Genomic DNA, 22,239 nt, shown 5'->3' with positions numbered 1-22,239 from the left:
GACACAAGTAAAGTTAAATTGGATGGTCAGCGTCTGACACCTAGTGGAGGAAACTGAATGAAGATGATCAGCCTGCTGCACCTGCGGTGGTTTCCAGACTGTGAGGCCCTGAAATAAGTTTTTTACACATTCAAAAGACAACTCACTGAAATGACGAAGAAGAACGCCAATTATGTCATGCACTATTCTGACGCATCAAAAATAGCACCACAAAGGCAACGTTTGTTCCAAGTGCTTCACAGAAAAATGTAACAATTTTAAAAACAGAGGTTAAAAACACACCATAAAACACTGAGACTGGTACCAGACTGCTGGTACCGTTCTGATGGGACTAGTGTTTCAACGTGTAGTAGAAAACCTTCGCACAGCCCCACATCAAATATGTAAAAAATATATTTTTTGTGAAAGTTACATAATGCAGCCGAAACACTGTAAGGACGTGTTAGTTTCTAAATGTAACTATTTAATTATTTTTAACGTGCTTTATGCGCATTGAAGCTGTTGTTCAGCTAACTGCAAACTGTTAAACCAAATATAAATAGTTATTTAGTAAGTTCATAAAAGGGGCCGACAGCAACACGCAGTACATCCAACACTCCAACACTCCTCTGTTTATGTGAATAGAGAAGGCTCTACAAGACACTTTAATGAGCTGTAAAAAATAAAACGTTTGAAATCCAAAGTGCTTGATGAAGGCCATTGTTGTTTGCAGAAAGCTGGAAGTGTGAACCATTTGTCAGTCTGCAGTCACTCAGCTTCTTCTCAGTGATTTCAGAGTCCCTGGGGTCAAACTAATGCCATGCAGAGAGGATTTGAACCTTGTTGCTGCAGAGCAGCAGCGCTGACAGCTGCAGCAAAGAGCTGCTTGTCCATCACGCTTTCACACTCCATACGGTCTAGAGGAAGTACAACATACTCAGTGGTAATGTGAGTCATTAGTGTTACATAAAAAAAAGCCTGTTGTTCTTTACTGCAGCTTGGAAAAACCTCAGTACAGTTTAAAATGTCAACTTTGGCTCCAACAGTGCCACCCAGTGGATAAGACACGAGATAAAAAAGTTCTTGTTCTGGATCTGAGAACTTTAAAAAATTAAACATCTGAAGAACGTATGATTTACACATTTACAAATAAAAATCATTAGAACAATAAAGAAAAGTGGTAATTATTATTATTATTATTATTTTTTTTTTTTTTAGCAAAGTACATTTTAATTTCTGTTAAACAAAAAAACATAAATGGCCTTTAAATTCTAGGAATCTGATACATAGTTGATTTTTTTCTCAAACCGTCTTGTCTTCGTCGTTGTTTTTGAAATAATTATCGATTGGAGTAGTGTGTGTGTTTTCAAACTGACATATTGATATATAAAATGTTAGAAATGATAGAGGTTCTACTTTCTTTAAGCCTAAATTTTGATAACTATTTCCTGTTTTCTTCTTTTGTATCTCTGTCCTGTTTAAAGTGACTCGAGATGATTTTTCGTAAGCACACAGACTTCATACCTAAGACGCTTTCCTGGTTCATTTTGGGTGGCAGCTTCTAAAACAACACAATAAAATCAGCTTAATTAGGCACTTTGGTATATTACATAATGTCTATCCTGGTTCATCGTGACCTGAAGCGGAAAGGAAAAAAAATAAATAAAAGGTTGTCTTTGTTCCCTTATTGCTCGCTTGTTTTGGACTTTTTGGAGCTATTGAGTTTATTTCCAGAGAGTTTGTGAAATTCTGCTGTCAGTTTAAAACAATTCACCGAGCCGCTCTCTTCGAAAAAACACACAAGAACGAGGTAAACATCAAGAAGAATAAAAAAAAGAAGTGGGAAATGCAGTTCAGTACCATGAGTTAGGGAGCAAAATCAAATACTCTGGATAGATATGAAAACAATATTTTAAAACAGGTTGATGGTAGAATAAATAAATACAGCTTTGTGACTGAGGTATAAAAATTTAAAGTTAACTTTGGCTTTGAGTCACTTTTCATGCGTTACAACTCCGGGCAACTTGAATGCACAAGCCGCACAAACTTTGTGTTTACTGTTTGCGGCATGACTTTTTTTGTTTTGGTGGATGGAAGCTTGCAAACCCACTGGTTCTAGGTCACCACTCAAATCCCATTACAGTGTAACAAGCATGGCATCTCCCTCCCCTCGCTGTGCCCCCAGAAAGCTGCGCAGAATAATGAGCAGTAAACAGGCCGGGCCAGCGGACAGGCAGCAAAGAGGGTGTCCAACTGGAACTGACAAAAGATGGGAGGGTGTCGCCATGGCAGCGGCCGAGCCGTTTGAGTCACATGGTCGGGGAGCTCTCTTGAATCTGGCGAGGGGAGGCTCGGAGGAGTCTTTCTTCCCAGCTTTGGACGCCGATGGCAGCAAAATGAGCCGAGCCCCGATGGCGGAGAGACTCCATCTGAACAGGACGACAGGTTTCGAACCGCAGGACGGGGAGGCGGACACGCCCGTGTTTGGTGGGTAGAGCAGCGTAGAAATGATTTCAAACAGAGGAGTTTCTGTGAGATGTCAGTTTGTTTTTCTGTGGCACCCCAGAGGTCAGAGTGTTCGACATCGTCCTCATCGGCCTGGCCTCGCTCGTTCTCGCCGTCACCGGCCTGTACTGCGTCAGCGTCTGCTACAGCCGCAGCAGGTCAGCGCAAAGTCTCCTTCACACCTTTAAGATGTCAAAGGTCGGCGTTGGGATGACACGCTGATGTACCTGGAGCTCCGTCTCACTGATTTAAACGCTTGACGCTCAATCTTTGGCGTTTTCTCGATACGCAGGTTGTTCTGTTAAACACGGCACTCTTTTTAAGTTGTCTGACTGCAAGAATGAACTTTTGCAATCAGGAAGAGGATTAACCAATTCATTAGATAGTAGCTGAAAGTTGTAAGTGATTCTAAGATGCAAAGTTTGGCCTATGTTGAAAGCAAAAAAAAAAAAAAAAAAGTCTAATCTTTATCCAAATTTCATTTTACAAAAGCGGGACAATCACATTAACTTCTTCATAAATTTTTTAAATGAGTTTAAGGGAATTTTATTGCCTGTCCAGAACCTAATAAAATGTTTTTCTTTTTTATCACCTATATGATTCAGATCATCAAATACATTTTATAGACAAAGACAAATTTACTAAAGGAAAAATAAAAGAATCACTTTTTAAATGATTTTATTTATTAAGGGGAAGAAGCTTTCCAAACCAGCCTGGTCCAATGTGGAAAAGTGATGCTCCATTAACCGTATTAACTGGTTGTGCCAACCTTTGGTGGCAATAAGGGGCAATAAGTCATTTACGTTGCTGTGTGGAGGGATTTTGACGTGTTCTGTATAGCAAAATTAGTTTTTATTCTGCCAAATTGGAAACAACCTGCTTCAGGTCATGGAACGGAGTCTGAATCAGATTTAAGTCCCTTAGGCGATGAGAAAACTTTCATTTTTGTTTTGTTGATCCATTGAGAAGTTGACCGATTACGATTGTTCTGCTACGTGACTCCTGTAAGGTGAACCACAAGTTTACAAACTGAAGAGGTCAGAAATCAGACGTCATGAAGGAGCAAAGCAGTCCTCAGCCCTTTCGCTTGATGTTCTCTTTCTAAATCGCAGTGGTGGTTTTATGGTACAGCCATCTTCCAAAACAGTTTCACTTTTGTCTGGACGGTCCACAGAAGATTTCCCCACAGGTATCAGCTATCTAATGATTTTAACATGTCATGTCTGTCATGCTGTGGTTTTCTGTTTGAAACTCTCCAATGGATGCTATTTACCTCGAGTCGCTTTCTTATTGTTGACAAATGAACACTAACTTTAACTGTGGCAATGAGGCCTGCAGCAAATAGCAAACACCTGGTGGAGCCGTCTGCTGAGCTAGTGGAAGCTAATTCTCAGTGCAATGCTGGTGGAAATGTTGATAAAGGCTAAATGGAGAAATGTTGTGGTGGTGAGGAGTAGAAGGAAGAGTGTCGGCAAGAGCAGGAGCTTCTTAAAGAGACAGGCTCAGTTTCAAGACGTTAAACTGACTGTGCTACACTCAGTGCCTGGAAATTATATAACCCTGCCCCTTTAAGATTGGGAAGTGTTAAGATGCCTCCTGAAATCTAATTCAGGACTCAGGCAGGTTCTATGTGACTGTGCATTAATTACAGGTAATTCATGGTTTAAGAAGAGGAAATAACTTTTTTTTTTTTTTAAATAAAGGATAGCTTCCTCTCCAATAAAGGAATCCTCATTTAAAAACTGAAGCTTGTATTTACTCGGCTCACCGTTGTATCGTATTAAAATCTGGCTGTGACAAAAAAAAAAGAAGCAAAAAACTGAGAAAAAAAATGAAGCAGGACAAATTATTTTTCACAGTGAGTTTATGAATACGAAGGGAGCTGTGATGTAAATTTAAATGTAAAATTTCCCCTCAGGCAGTCAAAGAGAGCCCTTATTTACGAGAGCGCCGTGACTCGGGGCGAGCCGGAAAACCCGGTGGCGGTCAAAGCTGTGAAGCGGTCGACCAGCTTCGTCAACCCTCTGGCGTTCTTCAGGAGGCCCGAGGCTGCAAAGGACAACTCCAGGGTCTACTTCATCTACAGCAACCCTCTGCCCGTGGGACTGAACGAGGACGAGGAGGAGGAACACAAAAAAGCCACCTGCACCAGCGGCAGACCGCAGCAGCAGACTTTGCTGACAATGCCGCCGTCGTTACGGGAGTACGCCAGCGACCCGAGCAGCGGATTCATCCTGGACCCTCCCATATTTTACATGCAGCTTTAAACAATTAGTAGAAAAGCATTGGCTATGAGGTTAACCTCGTCTGTAGCTGTGTCCACTGTCCACTATCAGAACCTTGTAGGTTAAAGGATTTATCTTCCGTTTCATTAACGCAGAGTAAAAACGCGTTAATGCGAAAAGTTTTAACTTTATGGTAACCCGGACTCAAAATAGTAGACATGGCCGTACAATTCTTATATTTAAAACAGGGGGGGAAATCCCACAACATATCTCCATAAGGACAAATGTATTATTAACTTAGCTTTTCCTTTTTCCTTTTAGAAAAGAACATTGAAATGGATAATTGTGGTACAATAAACATGTTTTCCTATCGTTTCCTTTTAAGTCTAGTTTTTGCTTCGCAGCCCTGATTAAAAGTTAGTTATTTTAGATTCATTGATTTAAAAATACCTTGTTGTAGTACCTAAATACAACTCATTTGAAAACACTAATAAAACAATTATTGTAACATTTATTATGTTGTTATAAAAACACCGACACCCTGGGTCTGTCAGTGACCAACATGATGCACAGTCTGGAGGAGGAGAGGTGGAATCACATGACTGGCTGTGACCCTTCATCAGGTTTAGCTTGATTGGTTATAATAGCCAAAAAAGATTTGATTTTTAATACAGAAGCATTATGTCACAATCATGGGAAAGTCTGCTGACTGCACAGCTGTCCAGCAGGCAGATACTGACACGCTCCACAGGAGAGTAAAACACAAGAAGCTCCAGTTTCACAAAGAGCTGCATTTCAGCATTCGTGGAAAGTTGAGTGAAAGGAAAAAGTTGGGAGAGAAATTAGCCAAAAAAAAAAAAAAAAAGCAAAAGGTTCTCAAGAGCTTGGAGGGAGATTCAAAAGACATGAACGTTGCTGGAGTCAGGAATTCAATAGTTAAACATATCCAGGACATTAGCTTCTGAACTTCCTGCCAGAAGTTTCTTAGCTGCACTAAGTGGTACAAAATCCTCATTTCAGATGAAAGGAGCTGTTGCATTTTATTTGGAAATAAAGGTCAAGTGGAGGAGGAAGGGAGAGGTGCGTTTCTGATCAGTGATGGTTTAGGAAGCCATGCCATCGGTCAGCGTTGCTCCACTGCGTTTCCTCAAATTTAGAAACTAAAACTAAGCTAATAAGTTCAAAACAAAACAACTTGCAAACACCTTTGACAACACAGTCGATTTTGCACATTGTACCTTTAATGGAAAGGATTGGCGCAATCTTCAAAAACATCACCGCCACATGTTCCGAGACATAAAATAGAAAAAGAATCTGAAGTGACTATTAACAGGTTTTAATAAAACTGGTGGCGTTGTTTAAAAAAGGCAAGCAGAGCGTGGATCACAGACAAGAGGGGAGAAGAAGTGAAACGGTTATCGCAGAGCAGCCCCTGAGCGGCCAGAGGCAGAGAGGACGTGGAGTCCTCAGACGACGGGCTGCGTCTCCCTGACCAGCCACTGCAGAGCCTCCATCTTGCCCTGCCGCTCCAGCTCTGCACCAATCACCTCCCTGCACCTCCGGTGGTACTGGTTCACCCAGTCCTTCTGTGGGGACAGAAGGGTGGAGAAGCCATGAGGACATCGGCTGCGTTTCCATCGCTAAACGTGCGCAAAACTTTGTCTACATTCCGCTAATGCTGAAAAGACACAATTTCACAATTGCGGTGTTTCCATTAAGTAGGAAACACAATTAAAAAAAAAATCACACTGGAATAAGTTGTTCACGCTCTAAGACATTAAAAAAAACATGGCGGAACATGATCTTCTGACTACTTCCTGTCGGTTCTACTTAGTGGTTTTTGCTGGTGGCAACATGTTGTTGTTCATGTGGCGCGAAAAAAAGTGTTTCCTGTGCAGTTTTGTGAAATAAACTAATTTCGACGTGCTCAAAAACTAAAATCAACTGATCTCACCAGCAAAACGTTTCATAGGAAATCTAGAATTTTTCTGTCAAAATTTGTGCGTTTCCTTTAAGCAAATTTATTTTGGAAATGTCAAATCGTGGCGTTATATGGTCGACGGAAACCACAGATACTGACAGCAAAACAATGTTGAGGAAAACGGAACGGAAACGTGTTCGAAGCGTTTATGTTTCATTTAATCGTGCATCACAAACATCATCGTAAATGATTGTCAAAATCGAGAGCTGGATTTACAAGTTTAAATTTGCTGTGAATTTTTCTGCTTGGAGTCACATCAGATTACAGTAAACTCAATGCGTCTGATATACGACGCTGACAGTTTTCTAAAATTGACGTATTCAGTGTGAATGTCTCTCACCTCCTTCTGGGTGAGCAGCTCCGTGTTCATCATCTTCACCTGGATAGGAACCAAAGTCAGAGGCTCAAACGTCAAACTCCCCCTGTTCCTGTAGTTGTACTTGAGCCACAGGTGGAAGAAAAACAGAAAAGAAGGCAGAAATTACACCACATGATGATTGGAGGTGGTGTTTTATTGCTTTTTGAGATGGTATGTATGTTTTTACTTTGGGTTTAGCAGGAACAACGAGGACCACGTTTTCAATACGAATCCCAAACGATCCGTCTTCATAGTATCCAGGCTCTAGAAAAACGACACATAAACAAGGGAAGGATGATGTCGTGTTTAGAGAACGTCGAAAAATATCTCAAATATCAACTGATGCAGCTCAGGCGGCTAAGATGTGATGTAAACCCACCGTGATTTAGATTTTTAAACAAGAGTGTCGTCATCAACTAAAAAAAAAAAAAATCTCCAAAAATATTACAGCTTAAATGTTAAACTCTGATTATGACAAGTTAAAGTAGAAATTATAGAAAAAAATCTGATTTTTTTTTCTTTTTTTTAATTTGTTTGATATTCAGTTTTCATTTTTTCCGAAACTTATCTAAGACTGAAAAATTAGTAATAAAACGCCAAAATGCTAAACATTTCCAAAGACCCCGAATGTAGTAACTCAAAGCCTCAGAGTTGAAAAATTAGAAATCTGTCATTTCTGTCCGCCGCCTCTCTGAGTTTGGTTAATCCCCCCCGGCTCTCATCCCGTGTTGTACCATCGCTGACGATCATTCCGGCCTCCAGAGGTTCGTCGGCGAAAGTTTTGTAACTGATGCCGCAGGGCCCCTCGTGGACGTTGAGGAAGCAGCCCACGCCGTGACCCGTTCCGTGAAGGTAGTCCAGTCCCGACTCCCACAGGGCGGCTCGGGCAAACGAGTCCAGCAGGTGGCCTGGACACACGGACACAGTGAGCCACAGAGAAAAAGCTGTAAAGTACATATTTCCTAGATTTTTTTTTTACAAACAAATTGCTGTGGTGTGAACCCTTGGAAGCGGTTCTTATGTTGTGGGCGGCTCTCTGGGTCTGACCTGCAGCTTCCAGCTCAGATTTAAATTACAGAGCTGCTGTAATATTGTTAAAGAAGTTATCTTAAATCTGAAGATTCCTAGTTTAAAATCCAAAGTACCGTATTTTCCGCACTATAAGGCGCACTTAAAAACCTTCAATTTCCTCAAAAGCCGACAGTGCGCCTTATAATCCGGTGCGTCTTATATATGGACCAATATTGAGCCACAACAGCTCTAGCAACTACGGTGAGCAGCCATCGACTTCATTTTTGCCCGTAGAACAAGAAGCGTGCGGTGCATGCTTGGATAGTTGTCAGAACGCTGGTTTGTAATCTATTAATAAAGTTTGACTGACCTATGTGCCTACCGACCGCCTAGAATCAGGTCGTCTGCAGGTCATTTAGCACCACGTTCTCCACCAACATGCTGTGCGCGAACGGAGCCACGCCCCGGCCCAGTCGGAAGACCGGAGTCGGACTGTTTTGTTGACATTCCTGTTAGTGCAATCCATCTAGTGGATGCATAACGTAACTCCAGCCTCTCCTGCAGCGTCTATTCTATGCGCCTTATAATGCGGTGCGCCTTATATATGAAAAAAGTTTTAAAATAGGCCATTCATTGAAGGTGCGCCTTATAATCCGGTGCGCCTTATAGTGCGGAAAATACGGTACATGCAGCGCCTATAAAACATATTCACCTGTTTGGATGTTGTATCATTCTAGTGCTTTTATAATAAACAAAATTTGACTTTTCTGGCAAAAAACGTTACAAAAATAAAATTCAATATCAAAGTGAACGTTGTACAATATGAGGTCAAGTGAAGCTTTTACAGAATTTCATCTTAATTTTGCAAAAGTCAACCTTCACCAGTCCTCAGTAATATGCCAGTTTACTGATGACTTGTAGTTAAAAAGAAGAAGAAAATACCAGATACATTTCCATAAAGTATCAGAGAGTTCAAAATGAGTGACTTCATTCATCAGACCTCATGACTTTCTGCTCAACAATCTCTCCTAGAGAAGCAGAGCTCACCTTTAGTTCCATTGGGGAAAATGGCAGCGCTGACAGCTATGTGTCCCTTCAGCACGTAAGTAAAGCATTCCTGTGGTGGAATAAAACGCAAAGTTGTCCACATTTACAACAGACTGGGTCGTTAGAACCATTAAACCCATTTTCACAACAATAAACCGGTTCACCTGCTCGAAAGCGGAAGGCGTCCCGAAATGCACGGTGCGGGTGACGTCTGTGGTTCCATCGCTGCCAAACGCACAACACAAATTGTCTTGTTCGTTCATTTCAGTAGATATTAGCATGTCATAAAACTACTGATATGCAACAGCAACATATTTACATGTACTGAGCTCCAGAGTCGATCAGATAAACTTCATTCACAGTAAGCGTTCTGTTGGTTTCAGGAAGGGGTCTGCAAGAAGGGAATGTGGGTTAGCTGGGTCAAAGGTCAAAATTATTCCACTGATATGTTTTGTTTGTTTGTTTGGTCTCCTTACTGACCGGTAATGTATGATGGCTCCATTCGGACCCACGCTGGAGATGGTGGGGAAGCTGAGGCCAACAAAGTCTTTCTGCTGACTGGAAAGAAAAACAGAAAGAAATTCATTCACTGCAGACACTGCTTTAAAATCTCTAAGCTTTAAGAAGCTGAACCACGCCAAAAAAAATCTAAATTTTAAACCACTGTCAGCGAATTATGCTGAAATAAATATGCAAATTATATATTAAAAAAATGCAAAGTTTTATGAAAATATGTTATTTTTACACTTCCAGTGGACATGTTTTTTATTCAAAAGTCCAGTAGAGGGCGATATTGCTCATGATCGGTGAATTTAACAAGTATTCACACAACATCTTTTAAAGGCAGAAATCAGAGTTCCTATACATTTTTAATGTCAAACCTTCACACTTTTCCAGAAACAAATGTACCAAAGTAGTCTGTCATCAACAGAAAAATCTTAAATTCTGAATACAAATATTTACTAACCCTAACCCACTTTATCCTGAAGATGGCAGATATAATATCTGCCTTATATCTGTCAAATAAGGCAGATATTACTACAGCCATAAGCTTTTGCTAGAAAGCTGTAGTAAAGAAAGAAGGAAAGAGAGAAGGATGAAGAAGTGAAAGGAAGCATGAGTATTTTAGACAGCTGGGCAGAATTCTCAAATATATATTTTTCTTTCCTTTTGTAGCACTTATTCAGACCTGGAACATTTCAGGTTTCTGTGGAATTAAAGGTGACACAAAGTGAACCGAATTGACGTCACAAACTGGACACGGAAAACTGAAAATCACCTGCGGAGTTCCTCGGCCTTATCGGCTGCAGAGATCTCAGTCACGTTGCCGTTGGGGATCTAGGAAACAGCCGCCGAAGCGACGGCAAGTGGAGTGAAAAAACAACACTGGCACACTTATAGGTTTGAGTGGAACTAAGTGATGTAAAGGCATCTACTTGAACAAAGTGTTCCCAGTTTCAAAGAACCAAAAGACCCAATCTTGATCCAGGCTTGACCCTTGCCTGTGAGTCTCCAGTTATGTCAAACTTTTTACTGACAGATTGGTTTTGTGAAAAAGAATACCTCCTTTTCCAACCAAGCAAAGAGTTCACAAAGAGCAACAGCATCCTTGATCTGTTGGGAGAAATAAAAACAAAATAATAAAAAAAAAACAGCCGACTTTTTAAACAGAACTGAATTAAAGAGGAAATCAATGTCTCTAATTTTATGTAAATTACATATTTCTAAGGTTCAAAATCTCTTACATGGGCCATTTTCATGCCTTTGATCTCGGTGGCGTTCTTTACGGCTTTGGAGAGGCAGAGCGGAGTGTAGGGAATCGGAGTCCTGTGAGCCTAAATGACAAGAGACATTATTAAGAGGCAACACAAATCACAGTCTTTGAATATTTTTTTTTCCCTTTTTGTTTTATTTAATTTACCCGACAAGTAAAAAAAAAGACAATAAACCTTCTACCAGTCCTGGTGTTTTAATATATATATCAACTGATGTTTATTTGTGACATGACAAAAGAAAAATGCTTTGATACACACCTTAATGTAAATGAAGCAAAAATGTATTAAACATAGAAATAAATCACACACAATTCATAAAAAAATCCTAAGTATCTCAGGATTTATTTAATTCTAATAATTACAATCCAAATTGTTCTAATTTAATGATTGTGCAGCAAACTAAGCTCAAAAAACTTTAATTTTGTTTTAAGATCAGAACAATTTTTGTGCATATTCTATTAAGTATGCTAGTTCAATTATCAGCAAATCAACAAGTGAGCCTTTTTTGTGCAGACTGCTAGAGGAACGGGATAACTGCTGAACATCTAAAAATAACTTCAAAACTGATATCCTGGAGATGCAAGTGGGTGTTTTCCCTATAACGTCTTTGAAACCTGCGACACAAATCACCATCGACCTGAAACAGCTGCTATGAGGACGTAAACAAACAGCTTCTCTTGCTTACTAAGAACTGAGTTCAACTTCCCTTCCTGACCGTGTCCTGAACAAAGCGACCAGTCTTCCCTCACCTTTGGGACGACCTGCGTAAGAGCGCAGCTGGCCTTGTCACAGATCCACACTTTGTCTTTGGGGCCGAGCGCAGCGCAGATCGCCTGGAGCTCGGTGTAGACGGACTCGTATGGGAAGGTGTGGACGCTCAGCTCGGGCCGGCTGGGGGAGTCCAGCTGCAGGTGGTCCCGCACCACCGGATCAGACAGCCGCTTCAGGTCCACGAAAAGCCTAAAAGCAAGGATGGATGTGAGGGGGAAGGATTCATTCATAAAGAAGATACATAAAATACTGACACACTGCTTTAATTTTAAAGATAGGTTCTACTTTATACATTTACATATACAGTATAACAATAATGCATAAATGCTAAGAAAATATCTAGATACTTGTGCAAAAAGTGACTGAAAACGTGTTTACCCGTTATGTATTTATTCTATTTCTGTGTTTCTGTCATATTTAAATGTTTTAATGTAATTACAAAACTGAGGCAGTTGAGGCCTGAAGTCTAAAAAGCCATAGAAAAGATTTTGAAACCCTTTCCAGACTCCTAGATGTTAATTAGTTTAGAGTGGATATTAATGTGATGTAATTTTTGACAGCTTTTTAGCTACCATATTTTCCAGACTATAAGGCGCACCTAAAAACCTTCAATTTCCTCAAAAGCCGACAGTGCGCCTTATAATCTGGTGGCTCAATATTGGTGCAATATGGACCAATATTGAACCACAACAGGTCAAGCACCTACGGTAAGCAGCCGCCAACTTCATTTTTGCCCGTAGAAGAAGCGTGCAGTGCATACTGGGATAGCTGTCAGAACGCTGGTTTAATAAAGTTTGACTGACCTATCTACCTACCGACCGTCTAGAATCAGGTCGTCTGCAGGTCATTTAGCACCACGTTCTCCACCAACATGCTGTGCGCGAACGGAGAAGGGTGACCATCGTCTGACCACGCCCCGGCCCAGTCGCGGAAGGTTCTCCTCGTCAACCGGAGTCGGATTGTTTTGTTGATATTCACTTTAGTGCAGCTCCATCTAGTGGAAGCATAACATAACTCCAGCCTCTACTGTAGCATCTATTCTATGCGTCTTATAATGCGGTGCGCCTTATATGTGAAAAAAGTTTTAAAATAGGCCATTCATTGAAGGTGCGCCTTATAATCCGGTGTGCTTTATAGTGCAGAAAATACGGTACTTCATTTCACTTCAGAGAGGATTTGTTTATGTGAAATAAAACCTCTTCCACGTATTTCCTGGTTACGTCACACTGACAGGCAAAGCAACGGAAGGAGCTCAAAGGTTTAATCTCAATTTCTGCTCTGATCATATTTCAGTAGCTCCTCTGGACGCGAATCAGTAGGGATTAATAAACACTGAGGAATAGCTTTGGATTTTTTTTTTTTTTTTTAAACAGGAAATATAATTTGCTATATGTAAAATAAATTTCCAACATATCTACTTTAGCTATGAAGCCATAAAGATTCATAATTGTTGTTTCTTCTGTTATAAAAATCAAGTTTTTACAACAATAACACCTGTAGCGCAATTCAGGAGCTTTAGAGTTGATGCCAGTATGCGGCTGTGACGTCGTGCTGTTACCTTATGGAGTTCATTCCCACAATGGCATATGCAAAAAACACTGGGTTGTAATTAATGTCTGCACCTCGCAGGTTGAAAAGCCCTGAAAAATGAAAAGCACCGAATCAAGTCAACAAAACCAGAAAATAAGCAAAATTAGGTAGCAATATTTACGTCTTAATCCACCATCAGAGCACACGGAAAGGAAAATTATTTGGTTTGTTCATCACTCTTGTTATCAAACTGCCATTGTCATTGATAATAATCTTGAATAAATGTGACTCAAACCCGATAAAGTCAGCATTTTAGTGGGCGACTTAAATCCTCAGATCAAACAATCTCCAGCAAGAGATTATTTGAGACAAATGTGCATCACTAGGAGCTTTGACTTTGATTAAATATTTTAAAACTGATCCATTTCTGCCAACTTAACGTACACGCGATCTCGTCCAGAGCTGTAGCCACAAACCAGCTGATCTTCCTCTCCGTCATCTTGCCTCGCAGCGTCGTGATCTTGTCCTGCCAGGAGATACCTGCAGGTAGAACGGCATCCTCAACCCAGAGTACTCAGTACTACCCAGACAGTAATCGCACATGGAATGTTTTAAAACAATAAAAACAACGAGGGAAGACTTTTTTTAATCTTATTTGTAAAACTATTTTTGAGACTCAAACATAACCTCGTTCTACTATTGTAAACTAATCCTGCATGGAGCAGCAGTGTCGATGCCTGACCAGTGTATTCCAGTCCCAGGGTGCGGAGCTGCGTGCTCGGCCTTTCGGGCCGGTCCGTCCAGACCACGTCGATCAGGTTGTCCTGCACGGCCACCAGCGAGTGGCCAGCACTGGTCAGCGCCTTGGACATGTTCTTCCACTGGTCTGAAACACATCACAAGTTTTTGTGCACAAATATTTCTTTGCAAAGATGTGCTTTATCTTTTTTTAATTTAATTCCTTTTTTTTTTTTAAATGACTCAATATGGTTTAAGGCCACTGTCACACCGGACTAAAACGGCAGTGTGACATGAAATTAGAAAAAAAAAAAAAAAAGATTAAAAAAACGTAGTTGGTTTCCGCAGCGACTCAAAGGGCACGCTCCTGATTACTCGTGGTGGAGCGAGGGAGTTCCCGATGACGGTTTTAAACTTACACAAAGCGTCAGTGGTGAAACTGTGCTTGGTGATGATGATGATGGTGAAAACACCAGTCCCTCCAGAATGTTGCAATGTTTTTTGTGTGATTGTTGCAGCATAAAATCACTGAATTTGCTGCACTTTTATCAAAAAGTTGTGGTCAAAGTTGTGAATTTTTTTCAAGTTTTCTTTTTGCCAGGATGTTGACAAAAGTTGAAATTGCTGCACATAACCTTCCCTTTCCTCCTCTTTATCTCATCACGTTAAAATCCCTCCTTACCTGAGAAGACCCTGCCTCATCGCTCCGCTGCTGGCCTCTGGTCTAATGTCTCCTCCCTGACCTTTTGCTCTTTCTACTGTGACAATAAAAATGTATTTTAAATATGCGTTGAAGCATATAAGCACAGTTCCAGTAACTCCTAACAGCATATCTAAAAATATTTTTTTTTGCAAAAAATCAAAACAACACAAAAAAAAAAACGGAAAATGTTACCGTTTTGTGCCACTCATGCTTTTGTCTCGCAGAGATGTCATAAGACAGGAAGTTAAATTAGAAGGCGGCGAAAGCGATTGGTCAAAATTCAGCCGAGCTGCAGTGATCAGAATAGAATGAAATAAAGAAAGCGTTAAGGTCACTGGTCATATTTACGGAAAAGTTGTGATGATAGTTGAAAATCGCAAGTCTGCGCAAAATTTCCGAATAATGAGGGGATTTGCGTAAATAGTTGCCATTGCAACTTCCTGGAGGGACTGGAAGACGTCTGCACAGAGGAGTCTGGTGCCGTCAGTGGTTGATTATTCATGGCGTGTGTCTTGCAAACACATCTCTGGCTACAATTCATCAGATATCTTTAGGAAAGAGTGCACATGCTAAGCGAGTTTGGAGCTGGAGAGAACAGCACTCACCTCCAAATTGTGCATACGAGCCAAAGAGAAACCCTGGTGTTGTGTTTACCACCGAGAAAAGAGGAGTGGAAGGAAGAAAATCACAAGCAGTGGCTCCTGGGGTTTACAAACGCACCTCGACCGAGAATTCAACGCCTGGTTGTGATAATCGGATGGCATTTTCGTAATTTTTCTAGTTAACCTTCTAAGCTACAGAATTAATAAGGATGTGCAGATTAAAAAATTTGGGCCAATATCTATGGCTGCCACTATGGCAGAATTTTACATTTTTGTTCGAATACTCAATTAATCATCAGAATGATCCACAGAGAATTTGATTACTAAAATAAAAACTTAAAACAGTCGTACTTTACACTGAAATTAATTTGTCCCAATTTGTCTACCAGCAACATTCGTCCTGGAGGCCGTAGGATTAACGACGGCCCCTGAGATGGGTCTTAATTCAGCTACATGCATCATCTTCTATAAAGAAATGTCACTCTGAGGTGCTACACCAAACACACAAAGCCTGACAGGCAAAGGAAATAAGCCAACGTCTCATACCAGCAGCGATGATCCAAGGATCTACTCCCACTTTGGAGTTTTCTGGCAAGACGCTGATCAGCCAGTCCTCCTGTGACGGTGTCTCCTTCAGTCCTGTAAGTATGTGAAAGGAGCACGGTACAACTTGAACTAACTTAAGTTTTAAAGATGCTTACAATGCTTTTATTTGTTATTATTAATTTGACCCTTCTTTTTAAGAATGAGGAGGCTCACCCATCTTCATCAGAGCCCAGTTGTTGTCCATCTGCTGGCTGGCCTGGAGGAAATATCGTCCGTCTGTCCACATGGCAGCGTGCTGCTCTGTGATAATGGCTGTTCCTGAATAATGAAGCAGAACGAAAGAGCTGCTTACCTTTGTGTTTTGTTACACACAGGATCACATTCGGACTGACCGGGTCTGAGGAGCCGTGTTACACAGTTTTAAACGGTAAAATCTATGATTACAGTAGAGGATAACAAGTGAGCTCGTCTTCTCTCCATTACGAAAGATGCTTGCTTCTGAAGTGAGGCTTGTCTCAACAAAAATAAAAAAAAAAACGGACCGGCTTTTACATAATCCTACAGTAAGATCGGGTGATGGACTCAATAAGACGAAGATGAGAACAGATATAAACCTGGAAGTTTTTCTGAACGTATGAAAAGATTAAAAGCAGGTGATTCTCAGCAGTCGCTTGGAGCGGCTGCTTACTTCTTGCTCACATCCAAGCAAAGCATTACCTGCAGAACCATTGAATCCACAGATGAATTCCCGTCTGCAGTCGCATGGTGCAATGTATTCACTCTGTAAGACAAAAGCAGGCTCAAATCAGCATAATTTACAGTCGGTGCCTACACGAGTGTGGTTGACAGCGATAAGACCCTCCTCCTGACTGATTGGTTGCTTCTGATCCAACTGTGCATTTCTGAAGATGGCAGTAGCACCACAGCAAGGAGGGAGAGGAGATAAATGTTTTCACAGAGTGTCTGTCTCATGTTATACAATCACAACACAGTGACAGTTTTAACAGATGTGTAAAAAAAACATATTGTTAATAAGTTACGTACTGCAGCTTTTACGTTGGGAACCATACCACAACATAAACACAATTGGCTCTAAAACCCAATGTGGGTTGTTGCAAGCGGAGGTTTGATCCAAGCAGAGACGGGTTTTGAGCGCGAGGAGGAAAGGTTTGAGAAAGCAAAGTGAATATTTGAAATTGTGAGTACAAACATTACAAGTTTTGAGAATAAAATACATGAAATCCTGCTTTCAGACCAAAAATGTGTGCTCTCAAATTAGGCACAGGAAAATTTCCCCCATACATTTTGGTCTAATCTCTAGATATGCATAAAATTATATTCAAATTGGGAAGTATTGCATAAATAACGTGTATGTTTTTTTTCTCATACCTGATGTGCATCTCCAGATGGGACTATGTAAGCGTGGATCGGCTCTGAGAAATATTTGCAACTCCTCATCACCTGCCGAAGAAGCCGCAGAAGCTCCCCAGTGATCTTTGGAGACATAGCTGTGTCTGCATTCAAGAAAACAAAATCACATATTTTCTGTCTGAGCAATTAAAAAAAACAAACACTTTCTTATGAGCACTTTTTACAAGTTGAAAAGTGGTAGTTAAGATGAAAAATGTCCGTCCTTTCTTGGATCTTGCTAATTAGCTGCATTTTACCTGACTTTTGAGAAGCCATGTCGACTGCGGCACTCAACCTGACTGACTCTACTTGGAGCTCAAAGTCACAGACCACACCTGGATCTTTAACCTGCCATAATGTGCCAGTTCAGCAACTATGAGGCAGTCAGGGTTAAACATTACACAGACAAACTCGCACAAACTAAAGGTGCATCTCAATGACTCAGGATGTCATCAGAAAATGTACTTATTTCGGTCAATTAATTCATAAAGTGAAACTAATGGATTATACAGATTGCTTAGACTCTCAGCATAATATACTACTGCTGTAAATTGTTTTGGCAATACAACCCCTCCCAACCCCGCCCCCCCCAAAAAAATCCCAAATTAAATTTAATTGAAAATGTGAATATTACATTAAATACTAATTAAAAGATTCAATTCAATACAGGATTATTATGCAGACTGCCCATAACATTCTTCACAAAAGGCGATTGCCTTTTTTCACAAGCCTTTTGGCAGTCGCCGAAGCGATATTCTTAAGTATTGCACCTGTACGTTGTTTTCACCACTTTCACGTTAACTTATGGGGGCACGCCACGACGTCAAAAAAAATACCCACAAACAGACCAATCACGTCTCAATGCTCATCATCGATGAGCTCTCCTATTGGCTAAAAGCTCTGGATGAGATTGTTGTTTACAAGTTCACAAAATTAATAAGATGAATTCTCCCAATCCCTTCATAACTTAGCAACTATTATTCATCATGTACAGCATAAATACATAAGTAAATATGTTGTGGCGTAGAAATATATGTGGAGGTTTTTTTTTTGTCTTTTTTTTTGTTTGTTTATTCCTGTGGAGGCAGGATCAACAGGCCGACGATATTAGTAACTCATTTATGAATTACGTGGTGGGTGTGGCGGCGTGTGGGAGTAATAAAGATGCGTTGGTTTCTCCCAGTAAAAGAGACCGATTTAGACCTGCTAGTAGCAGATCCCAGACCCATGTCTGGTTATAGCCGATCTGAAAACAGTCCGCAGTTCCCCCTGTGAGGAGAAGCTCGAACCCTCCGAAGCAAGGCTAGCTAAAGCACCGCTACGACCCGCCGGCGAAACACTGAATACACACCCGCTCTTCCGCCCCTCAAAGGTGGCTCCGGTGAGAAAAATCGAAGCGTATTTTTGTTTACCAGCTCGGACCTTGTGTCAATTTACTAAACAAGGAGGCTGCCATTTCGTCTCTGACGTCACTGGCCACATGACAGTGGCTTCAGCCAGTAGACTCAGAGGGATCCAGACTCGCCTCTTTCTCAGTGAAGAGTGTTTACTGTCGGTGTGGTTCAGGGTTGGATGGCGATTTTAGGACGTTTAAGAGACAAATTTGAGGACTGTTTTTTATTATTTTTTTCTCACTATAGGATTTATAATAATAACAATAATAATAGTATTAAAATGGTAAACTATTGGCTTTCCCCTACAATTCCTGTAAACTAAATAAGAAGTAAAATCATCCATCTTTTAGGTCCTATTTTTTAGATACACTTTTAAACATATAAAGAGTGTCTGTAAATTTTAATGCCTAATTTCTCGTTTACCACAGATTTTGGCTGGTCTTCCTAAATCAGGGAATTGGGACAAGAATAAAAAAACATTCACCTAAATTTTTCCAAATTTACATTCAGAGCAACAATTAGAAAGTTTAATTGCGGAGACAATTTTTTTAAAAAGTGATGTTTGCTATATATACAGAATTCTTATTACAACTCACAGTACCATAGTAAGCTGATTGTGCTATAGCAGTATGTGCCTGGAAAATTGGCGTTTTAAAAACAAACACAGACATACCAAAAACTAGTTTATAAATATTTATAACCCCAACTGGTTCCTCAGTAAAAACCTGGAAGATCTTCATTTGCACTTAAAAGTTTATATAGATTCACATTATTTGCTCGATGACCACTATAATATCTGGCTGGTGGTATTTATTATTCACAGTTTTACAATAGGAGGACTCGTGTGCCTCCAGCGATGATTCGCGGTACAACCTGGTTTTATAAAGAGGCCGCAGGCGGCAGCAGGAAGGCAGCAGCACACATCAGACACAGCAAGAAGATTTCCAGCAGCACCAGCTGGCCTGCAGAAGCTTCTGAAGAAATCAGAGCAGAACATGCAGGTTATTCAACACAGGAATGAAACGCCATAATCGTGGGGCTTTGAATCATAATTTATCTTAGACACAGATTCTGTTTTTTTTTTTTTTTTTTAAATCAGATCATGTACAACCAGGGTTCCTAATGCACATTTCCATAACTGCTTGCTTGTTTCAGTCTCATATTGTTTAGATTTTAACATTTAATATTTCTTCTGTTTGGTTACAAATTCTGTAAATATATATTTTTAAATATTTCTGTGTGCTCCAAACACAATGAAAACCACCACACTGGAGCTCAAAAGGAAAACAAATGACTTGCAACCCATTCAAGTAATGGCTAAAACCATAATTTGAAGAGTCAAGGATGTTGTTGCTTTTAATAATTTTTATTTTAGACATGAAAAACATTTAAGTCTAGAATTAAAAACACTGAATGCAAGATCTATTGTTTTTATTTATTTATTTTAAGGACTGTATATTACTACTAAGGTTATTCCTATTTTTTAAAAAGCTCCTCATTTTTTTATTTTCAGTTTTAATAGCAACACATTTTAAAGTCCTACCAACAGCAGTTACTTAGTAAATGTACAGTTTATGTGAGGGAGTTCCAGCAACTAAAGGAAGCTGCAAATTACTGTTTATGCCTTTATCTAGTCACATTGTCAGAGAAAATTACAAAATCATCACAGTGACCCTGTAATATGTCGGCAAGTTTATTACAACTCGTAACACAGTTCTTAGTGCGCCCCTTCAGTCTTTTTGTCCACAAAAATCAAAGTATCTGACTTGAAAAGGTGACTAATTACTCTTCGAATAAAGGTGAATACAAAAGCGGAACTGAATTGGTATTAGTGAAGGTACTTACTTCCACATAAGCTAGTTTCTCTGAACGGGCCCATCAGCTTACTGCTTCTGACAGACTCAAGATGTTGTGTGCTGACATTTCCTTTGAAGTACACAAAGTCATGCAAAATGTTACTATTACTCTAACGGTAGTCAATGAGAACGCGCATCAACATTTTGTTTTATTGCAACTTGATGAAAGCCCACCATCTAGCTCTAATGTTGATAGTGGTGGTGGGGGGGGGGTCTTATTGCAAAGGTAAACTTTTCACCTTGTGGGAGACGTGTAAGGGTATAATTAGCTGTCCTGTGCTGCACTGTGTAAACCCTCTGTACAGACGCCGCTCTGTTTCCCCCCGGCGAAAGAGGAATGAGCTGAAAATGAGACGCACTAGACACTCAACTCCGGTGTCGGGTTACTGAGCGGGTTTTGGAGGATTTCTTAAGATATTCAATGCCAGTGATTGTTCATTGTCCTGATTTGGGGACTTACAAGCTTCCCAGTTTTAGTGTGGTAGCTTTAAGCACTAATAGGTCCACACCGGTACCTTAAATTTGAAAGTAAATACATTATCCTGAAAGCTGCCATTTTCCTAGCTACAATTTACTTCTATTGTTGGTGTCAATTTCTTCCATCTACTTTTACTGCTTGTGTTGCTGTTTCCAGTTCAGACGGGTTCCAGAGATAAACCCCCTTTTTTTTTTAACAGCGACTAATTGCTTGACGAAATACCGTCACAACAACTTGAATGCAACGAGTTGGAACATGTTGACATCATTACATCACTGTCGTTACATAACCTGCAGCAAATATGAGCTGCAATGTTTGCCACAGATGTTCACAACATCATGCTGTAAACATCTGACATGCATTTCTGAAGATACAGTGATTCGCCTTAAGTATTAATATCCCTTGATCTAGCTCTATAGAGAAGTGTCTAAAGGTAATCCTGACAGAAAGCCTCAGGTCTGCAGTCAACAAGCCAATCAGCAAGCAGAGCAAATGTGTGGAAGAAGATGCTCTGGTCAGGAGACACCAAAGGGATTTTGATGTGGAGGCTAACACTCCACATCGCGTCACCCTGAGTGTAACCTGTCAACTGTGAAACATGGTGTTGGCAGCATCATGTTCTAGGGAGGCTTTTCTTTAGCTGGTCACACGAGAAGGTGGATGGAGCAAAACACGGCGTAATCCTGGAAGTTAACCTGTTGGCGACTGCAAAAGACCTGAAACTGGGGCACGAAAAAACCAGTGGTACAACTGAAAGTGCATGGAATGAAAAACCAGACCTAAATATAGATCTGATCTGGTCTTTGACTGCTTGGAGATAAAAGCTTATGTCTGGATGGTTGATGGGGGAAATCACCTACAACAGGTGTATAGCTAGAGGTCATGAGAAGTTCCTTTTGTTTCTCTCAGAAGAGCAGAAAACGGAAATACATTAGAATCTCATATGTCAGTCTGGCTGTTAGCCAGGTGTGTTTTCTCGCTTTTATAGTTGTGATGAGTCAATCATTTTGTGGTGCTGAATGTGATCACTTTCAGTCAATTCAGTTCAATTATGACCTAGCATAACTGAACTGACCTATAACTGTGATCTTACTCAAATGTGGCTCCACAAAGTATTAATTCAGAGCACTGAACACGAATGGATGTCACACTTTCTCGATTTGTATTCATAAGTAGTTAAAAATTTCCACTTCACTGTCATACATCGCTTTGTGGTGGTCTATCATATAAAAATCAATGTCAAATGTCAAAAAGTACAAGGGTGTTAATTCTTTTACAAGGTATGACAGATTTATTCAATCTAAATGGAGAAAGAGAAATTATTTCTGGC

The 22,239-nt window shown here is 40.3% G+C and overlaps 2 protein-coding genes and 1 long non-coding RNA gene across 3 annotated transcripts; 1 reads left to right on the top strand and 2 right to left on the bottom strand.

Moving 5' to 3' along the window:
• The first annotated feature begins 2,132 nt into the window (after positions 1-2,132).
• Positions 2,133-4,781, top strand: LOC106909389 (uncharacterized). The gene is made up of 3 exons (XM_014975748.2): positions 2,133-2,466; positions 2,546-2,642; positions 4,403-4,781. The coding sequence occupies exons 1-3, from the start codon at positions 2,133-2,135 to the stop codon at positions 4,749-4,751; spliced, it is 780 nt and encodes a 259-aa protein (XP_014831234.2). The 3' UTR covers positions 4,752-4,781.
• Positions 4,782-5,928: 1,147 nt separating this feature from the next.
• xpnpep1 (X-prolyl aminopeptidase (aminopeptidase P) 1, soluble) lies at positions 5,929-18,679 on the bottom strand. The gene is made up of 20 exons (XM_088009898.1): positions 18,533-18,679; positions 17,161-17,285; positions 16,489-16,552; positions 15,985-16,089; positions 15,772-15,864; positions 13,925-14,068; positions 13,627-13,722; positions 13,211-13,292; positions 11,631-11,841; positions 10,852-10,941; positions 10,670-10,720; positions 10,386-10,444; positions 9,587-9,664; positions 9,426-9,497; positions 9,271-9,331; positions 9,107-9,176; positions 7,783-7,956; positions 7,236-7,312; positions 7,031-7,129; positions 5,929-6,295 (listed from the first exon to the last, which is right to left on the bottom strand). The coding sequence occupies exons 2-20, from the start codon at positions 17,275-17,277 to the stop codon at positions 6,176-6,178; spliced, it is 1,863 nt and encodes a 620-aa protein (XP_087866024.1). The 5' UTR covers positions 17,278-17,285; positions 18,533-18,679; the 3' UTR covers positions 5,929-6,175.
• A 691-nt stretch (positions 18,680-19,370) lies between these two features.
• LOC106925299 (uncharacterized) lies at positions 19,371-20,572 on the bottom strand. The gene is made up of 2 exons (XR_015764552.1): positions 20,421-20,572; positions 19,371-19,549 (listed from the first exon to the last, which is right to left on the bottom strand). It is a non-coding gene; the product is annotated as an uncharacterized LOC106925299 (long non-coding RNA).
• Between the last annotated feature and the right edge of the window lie 1,667 nt (positions 20,573-22,239).

This window comes from Poecilia mexicana, unplaced genomic scaffold (genome assembly GCF_051168715.1).
Source record: "Poecilia mexicana isolate PSO_F unplaced genomic scaffold, ASM5116871v1 scaffold_2, whole genome shotgun sequence".
NCBI lineage: Eukaryota > Metazoa > Chordata > Actinopteri > Cyprinodontiformes > Poeciliidae > Poecilia > Poecilia mexicana.
The sequence above is the reverse complement of the archived record's forward strand: the minus strand, read 5'-3'. Positions and strand labels throughout refer to the sequence as shown.

Coding starts and splice junctions, on each gene's coding strand:
- LOC106909389 (XM_014975748.2), top strand. CDS start 2,133: ATGGCATCTCCCTCCCCTCGCTGTGCCCCCAGAAAGCTGCGCAGAATA. Junction 2,467..2,545: donor GGCGGACACGCCCGTGTTTG/GTGGGTAGAGCA, acceptor GTGGCACCCCAG/AGGTCAGAGTGTTCGACATC. Junction 2,643..4,402: donor GTCTGCTACAGCCGCAGCAG/GTCAGCGCAAAG, acceptor ATTTCCCCTCAG/GCAGTCAAAGAGAGCCCTTA.
- xpnpep1 (XM_088009898.1), bottom strand. CDS start 17,277: ATGTCTCCAAAGATCACTGGGGAGCTTCTGCGGCTTCTTCGGCAGGTG. Junction 11,842..13,210: donor GTGGGAATGAACTCCATAAG/GTAACAGCACGA, acceptor CCTTGCTTTTAG/GCTTTTCGTGGACCTGAAGC. Junction 9,665..10,385: donor AAGGCCGAGGAACTCCGCAG/GTGATTTTCAGT, acceptor TTTTCTTTCCAG/TCAGCAGAAAGACTTTGTTG.